At 38.7% G+C, this 6911-nt stretch overlaps 1 protein-coding gene across 9 annotated transcripts in view; it reads left to right on the top strand.

The window, feature by feature from the left end:
- Ncoa1 (nuclear receptor coactivator 1) overlaps nt 1-6911 on the top strand; it is a 230840-nt gene that overhangs the window by 153353 nt on the left and 70576 nt on the right. For all 9 annotated transcript variants that reach the window (XM_021201369.2, XM_029540757.1, XM_021201368.2 and 6 more), the window contains 2 exons: nt 3280-3459; nt 5936-6031. In XM_021201369.2, coding sequence (XP_021057028.1) covers nt 3280-3459; nt 5936-6031 — 276 coding nt within the window. The remainder of the gene's footprint in view (nt 1-3279; nt 3460-5935; nt 6032-6911) is intronic.

Below are 6911 nucleotides of genomic sequence, written 5' to 3'. Positions count from 1 at the left end.
ACACACACACACACACACTGAACCCCTCTAACAAATTCCTGAGCTTCATCAGCTCTTTCCATCACTAGTCTAGACTTATGCTGTCCCTGCCCAACAGAGAACACAGAGCCTGGCTTTGTCTTTGCTTGAAAATGCAGTCATTGTAAGTAAAGACTTAGTGTATAAAAGATTTGGGTTTAAAAAAATATATATTTGAGCTCTGTTGTAATGAGTTACTTTAGATAAGCCAAAAGAAATCAGATGGCTCAGTGGTTAAAAGCACTGACAGCTCTGCCGAAGGTCCTGAGTTCAAATCCCAGCAACCACATGGTGGCTTACAACCATCCATAATGAGATCTGCTGCCTTCTTCTGGGGTGTCTGAAGACAGCTACAGTGTACTTACATATAATAAATAAAAAAGAAAAGAAAAGAAAAGAAGAGAAAAGAAAAAGAAATCTAATGAATATTATGTTATCGAGGGGATCTAAAAGAATCATTTGAAATAGCTACCTGTATGTATGGAAGGGTCAATAGATTTGGTGGCAATCTTACTATTATTTATTTGTTTAAGAAGTTATGATGGTGAAAATGTAATTTGTTGCCAGAATAACTTTAATGGCTTTAGTCATAAGTTCTCAATATTTTTTTTACTAACCAGACAAGTTTTCTTACTGTCTTTCTGCCCCCCTTTTCCTCTGTGATCCCGGAGCTTTGGAAGATGGAATATGATAAGGGTGCCCCACTTAGGGCTAAGCACTCCACAGTCTCTTATTTCTGTGCATTGACTGATGGTGGGTCTGTGTTAATTGCCATCTACTACAAAAAGAGCTTTCTCTGATAAAGACTGTGAGATGCACTCATCTCTGGGTATAACAATGTCTTTAGTGGTAGAATAATACTACACCCATGTAGCAGGGTAATAGTGGATTCTCCTTTAGAGCCTATGGCCTAACTAGCCATAGATTCTTGGCCCCATTAACAGTACCAGGAACTAGTGCTGTCATGTGGAATGGGCCTTAAATTCAATCAGAGAGTGCTTGGTTATTCTCACAATACTTTTGCCACCAGTAGACATATCTTGCCAGGCTGGCTGGTGCTGTATCTACAGGGTTCTCAGCTGAGAAAGGCTGATGACTACTGTTCTTCCCTGGTGGCATGCATAGTAACATCCAGCACAGTGCGAGCTGGCCAGTAGGGGTGAAACTTTCAGGTTGATACCAACTTGATTAAAAAAACCAAAGGATTACTACAGCCAAATAGGCAACCACAGTTGCGCCACATGAACTCACAATACTATGGCTGTATACAAGCCCAAGCCAAATAAATTCCCATTTTAGAGAGAGGAGGTGATCATAAAAATCTCATGGATAGCTGAGGAGCTATTGAAAGTTGGTGGCTGCTGGGGAAGAGAGTCAGATTTCTGAAGAGATGTGGTCCCTAAGAGGATCCTATGTTTCAGTAGATGGCCTTACACACCATACACATATAGCAGTTCACAGTTTGAGTGGATCCAATACCCTCTTCAGACTTCTATGGGCACTGCCTGCAGGTGCATAGATATACATATAAGCAAAACACACATACACACGCACACAAGCATGCATCCACCCACCTACCCTACCCCCACACATAAAATTACAAATATATATATATATATATATATATATATATATATATATATATATATATATATATATATATATATATATATATATGAGCAAAACATGAAATTGGGTGGTAGGGAATAGTGAGAATAGAGGCGGGCTTGATCAAAATATATTGTATGCACGTATGAAACTCTCAAACAATAATATTTTTCTTAAACTTTAGGCATAGCAGGTTATGAAATTAAACTTGAGGGAAGTCACTTCACCCCATTCCTGCCTGTTCTCCTCCTGGCTCTTTATGCTGTCCTGAGTCTAGACACTTCACTGCCTGCTTTTCTTTTTTCTATCCTATTTCTCATTATCTGAACTGAATTAAGCAGATATTTCACTGGTTTAAACAAGTAACTTTTCTTTGCAAGTGTGTTCAACAATCTGAGGTCATCCCTGATAGTTGAATAATCTAGGTAAACACCATGCAAACCAGGCGGCAAACAAAAATCTTAAACATTATTTTTATCATAGCTCTTTAGTTGGAGAGGGAAGCTCTAGAAGTGAATGAGTAGGTTAATCTTCACATTAATTATACTGTCTACTTCATTCTACTGTTTAGCCTATATGTGTTTCACAAGTAGAAAGAAAAATGCCCTAGCCATAAATCTTATATAAATAAATTAGATATATATGTAAAATGTCAGCTGTGGTAACTGGGGCCCTGAAATGATTGCCTGAATAAAGTCTCTATATGAATTCGAGCACTGAGGACTTCTGGGGTTTTGCTGTAGACCGTAGAGTCCGGCCATCTTTAGCACTCAGACAGGGGAATCCCTTAATGTTAAAAATGAAGCAACTGGATATATTTGGGTAAATATTAAGTGACCCAAAACTAACAACTGTGAAAAGCAGAACTTAGCCCAAGTTCTTTAGCTTGCACACTCTCCTCTTGTATTTAGGGGGTGATGGCATGGATAGAAGGAGAGTGGACTGAGGCAGGGGGACTTTAAACTCTCTACCCACTGGGATCTGCGATCTGGATAGGACAGTGTGTGTAGGAAACTGACTCACAGCACAGTGATTCTTACTTGAAATATACAGCATCTTTTCTAAAACTAAATTTAGCTTTCTTACAGTAAAGGAGACAATGTTTGCAATCTTTTAATATTACTTACTGATTACACACTATTCAAAGTATCATAACATGTTTTATGCTCATTAAATTAATGAAGTAATTAATGGCTATAAGAAATCAATATTGTTCTTTTCTATTCTAAGTCACAGACTCCGTGGGCAAACTTTCAGTCTTCTTCCCCATGCACAAAGAGCCTGCCCTTCAAATTGACCTTTGATAAGTCCTACTTAGATGATAACTGTGGCCTTAAATTTTCTCACTTGATATGCATAGATGCAAACAAAGAGTTAGCTACCATGCCAGTAATTTTTAATTCTGTCTTTGTTTCTAAGTATTGTTAGTAAAGTGGTGTATTTACTGTCTGAGTTCTTATACATTTTCTTGAAAATGTCCCAGTTTCTAACTGGTAGATGTACCTTATTGATACAGTGAGATCTGAGGATGTAAGCCAGTCTTTTAATAATGGATCTCTAATCGGCCTTGTAGTGGCTATTCCTGGTTGTCAACTTGACTATATTTGAAATGAACTCTACTCACAAGCATATAAATCAATTTTGCCTCCCTAGTAAATGGAGTTCCTTGGCCTCAAGAGGCAACACGCCGAAATAGCCATACATTTAACTGCAGGATGCTAATTCACCCTCCAGAGGAGCCAGGTACTGAGAACCAAGAAGCTTGCCAGCGCTATGAAGTAATGCAGTGTTTCACAGTGTCACAGCCAAAATCAATCCAAGAAGATGGTGAAGGTAGGATCATTTTAAAGTGATTATTTTATCTTTGGCTCAAAAAATCAGAGAAAATGATTGCATGCTATCTTCCTGAGACAATATTTTTGATTACTCTATTATTTGTCATAACCATAGTTCAATTTTATATGCTTTTTTTTTTCTTGAGACAGGGTCTCATTGTGTAGCTCTGGCTGATCTGTACCTTGTTATGTAGACCAGAGTAGCCTCAAACTCAGAGAGACTGACCTGCTTCTTGGGGGATCCACTATCTCCAAAGTGCTCATATTAGTGGTGTATAGCACCAGGCCCACAGCCTGGCCTTCAACTCACTATGTAGCCTAGGCTAGACTAGACTTAGAAGCAGTCTCCTGACTCAACTTCATAAGCACTTGGATTGCAGGAGCATACCACCGTGCCAGACTCAATGTTTCTCTTAATATTTTAAACAACATTATAAATATGTAGCGCCAACCCCTTAATAATGCGCCTAAAGTTTCAGCTTTATGCCAGCATTTCCACTAATATGTCAGATAATTCAAACCTATTTTGCTGCTTTGAAATAAAATAGATGACTACGTGCCTCCACTGGAAATGTACAGATACAGCAGGCTGTTGAACACCCCTGGCGATTAGGAAGGTTTATCTTTGGAATGCAGGAGACATTGGAAGATAGTGTTGACATTTTCAGACTATGCAAAAATCTAGGAGAAAGTTTATTTAAAAAGATGGAAGTCATGGCTGAGGTTCTAATATGAACATGATATTAGCATGGATTCAGTATGTAATGGTGAGTGGGTCTGTTGTCCATGTAAATAGAGACTCAGGTAAGTTTAGGAATACCACAAATTGGGACCCAGGGGACAGGCCAGGGAGGAGAGGAGACAAGCCTGTCAGAGGCACTTGAGTAGCAGATGTTACCAAGAAATGGAGGCGATGACCAACTGGGAGCTTCCCCTTCCTTACCATTCTATGGCATTAGTGTGCAATAGTGTATCTAGACCTTTAGTAAAATCCAGACTGGATCTTTGGAAAAAAGTAAATCCTAAAATTACAAAGTCCTCTGTTGGCAGTCATGGTGACATAAACCTATAATTGTTACAACTGGGAATGTGAATGCAAGAAGATTGCAAGTTTTGAGACCAGCCTGATCTACATAGTAATTCTATGGCCAGCCTGAGCTACATTGTAAGACCATGTGAATCTATGTTGGAATGTACACCAATACACTCTTCTAATAGATCACACTCTTTACTGAATCTACTAAATAAATTGTATATTATTTAGGTCTCTAAAGTAAAATCTACATATCCAGCCTTGGATACGTAGACCCTGACTGCTCTTCCTCCTCTAAAAAGTCCTTTGTCAAGACAAAGGACTACCACTTCAGTCATAGATCTCAGTCCTGTTGTATGGCCACTATCTTTATAGTAGTTATGAGAAAAATGTGCAGCATGAAGTAATGATGCAGGTAAGATATTGACAATAAAACTATTTTTAAAGCATTGTTAAGGGGTGTCCTAGTTATGTTTCTATTGCTGTGATCAAACACCATGACCAAAAACAAGCTGGGGAGGAAAGGGTTTATCTGGCTTCCACTTCCTCATTGTAGTCCATCATTGAGGGAAGCTAGGACAGGAACTCAAGCAGGGCTGATACCTGGAGGCAGGAGCTGATGCAGAGGTCATGGAAGGATACTGCTTACTGGCTTGTTCCCCATGGCTTGCTCAGCCTGCTTACTTATAGAACCCAGGAAAACCAACCCAGGGATGACCCCCACCCACAATGGGCTGGGCCCTCCCCCTCCCTTATAAATCACTAATTAAGAAAATACCCTACAGGCCTGCCTCCAGCCATCTTCTCCATTGATGTTCCTTCCTCTCTGATGATTCAAGCATGTGTCGAATGGACATAAAGCCAGTCAGCACAGAAGGCGAAAGAGATGGGTCCAAAGTAAAAAGCACTCTTCTAAAGGAGCCAAGTTCAATTCCCAGCATCCACATGACAGCTTACAACTGTCTGTAATTGCAGTTATAGGAGATCTCATGTCCTTTTCTGACCTCTGTAGGCACTGTATGCACACAGTGCACAGACACACAAGCATAGTTTATTTTAATTTTTAAAGTAACATTGGGACTTGTGACAGAGCATGTGCTTAACAGACCTGAGTCTCTTGAATTCCGTTGCTAGTGGTGCTAACAGCAGCAACCTTGTTCTGCTGACATGGAACCAGAACTGTCACTGGCTGTCATCATCTGTCTCTTACAGCACATGTGCAGCTATTCAGTGCAGGGAAACTGTACTCTGGCTTACTTTCTAGCTAGGGCTACCAATTTTGTGTTGCCAGGAATTTTATTGCTCCTATGCTACTATGTTAGAGTGATTCAAATACAGTAGTAAATCCCGGAACAAGAGACTTTAAAATAAAACCTTTCAAGTAATTGATTTAAACATTTTTTCTATACTTTGTTCAATTTTCTCTTCTTGTTTTGGGCAGATTTCCAGTCATGTCTGATTTGTATTGCTCGACGATTACCTCGGCCTCCAGCCATTACAGGTGTAGAATCCTTTATGACCAAGCAAGATACTACAGGTATTCACAAAATTAAAAATGTTCCATAGCTATTAATAATGTAAGCTTAGCACTACACTGATTATATCCAATTGTCTACTTCCCAGTCTTATATAGAAAGCATTTTAAGTAGTCAACTTGATATTGACAGTCAGATGCTGTAATTGTTGTCATGAGCATCATGCTGTAGAGACCAGTTCTTAACAATGTTCCCATGAATATATCTGTGTGATCATGAATAACCTTGATAATCAGGAAGACACTTTTAAAGAAGTTTGAATTTGTTAATATATGAATCTATACACTTACAATTGGACATAAATATGGTGGGTTTAATATTATTTGGTGGAGCCATCCAGAGGGATCAATGGGTAAAGGCATTTGCTGCAAGCCTAATGGCCTGAGTTTGATCCTTGAACCTACATTTAGGAAGGAAAGAAGCAACTCCTCTCACATGCAAGCCATACACATGGACACATGTATACATATAAAAAATACATGTAAAACATTTTAATGTATTTGGCTGTTTTTTCCTTTGCTCCTTTTTTTAAGCTTATTCAGCACATATAACTTGAGTCTTAGAAGTAGTTGCCATGAGTTTGATTGCGCAGGGTGTATGTGCTGTGTAACAGAAGAGTGCCTGAAAATAATACTTTCTTCATAAAAGCCTGTTAAGATTTGATTCCCATCTAGAACAAGCCACAGCTGTTCAGTTCATCACAGCTTTTTCTTAGTTAATTTATCTTCAAACTGACAATCATGTTTTCACAAACTCTGAGTTACATTTCCTGGACACCTCCCTAAGTTTGCAATAAAGATAGATAGTAGGGATATATGTATATATATATATATATTTAAATTTATTTATTATTATTTTCTTTATTTACATTTCAAATGCTAT

The sequence above is a fragment of the Mus pahari genome, chromosome 7, assembly GCF_900095145.1.
Source record: "Mus pahari chromosome 7, PAHARI_EIJ_v1.1, whole genome shotgun sequence".
NCBI classification, from domain to species: domain Eukaryota; kingdom Metazoa; phylum Chordata; class Mammalia; order Rodentia; family Muridae; genus Mus; species Mus pahari.
The sequence above is the reverse complement of the archived record's forward strand: the minus strand, read 5'-3'. Positions and strand labels throughout refer to the sequence as shown.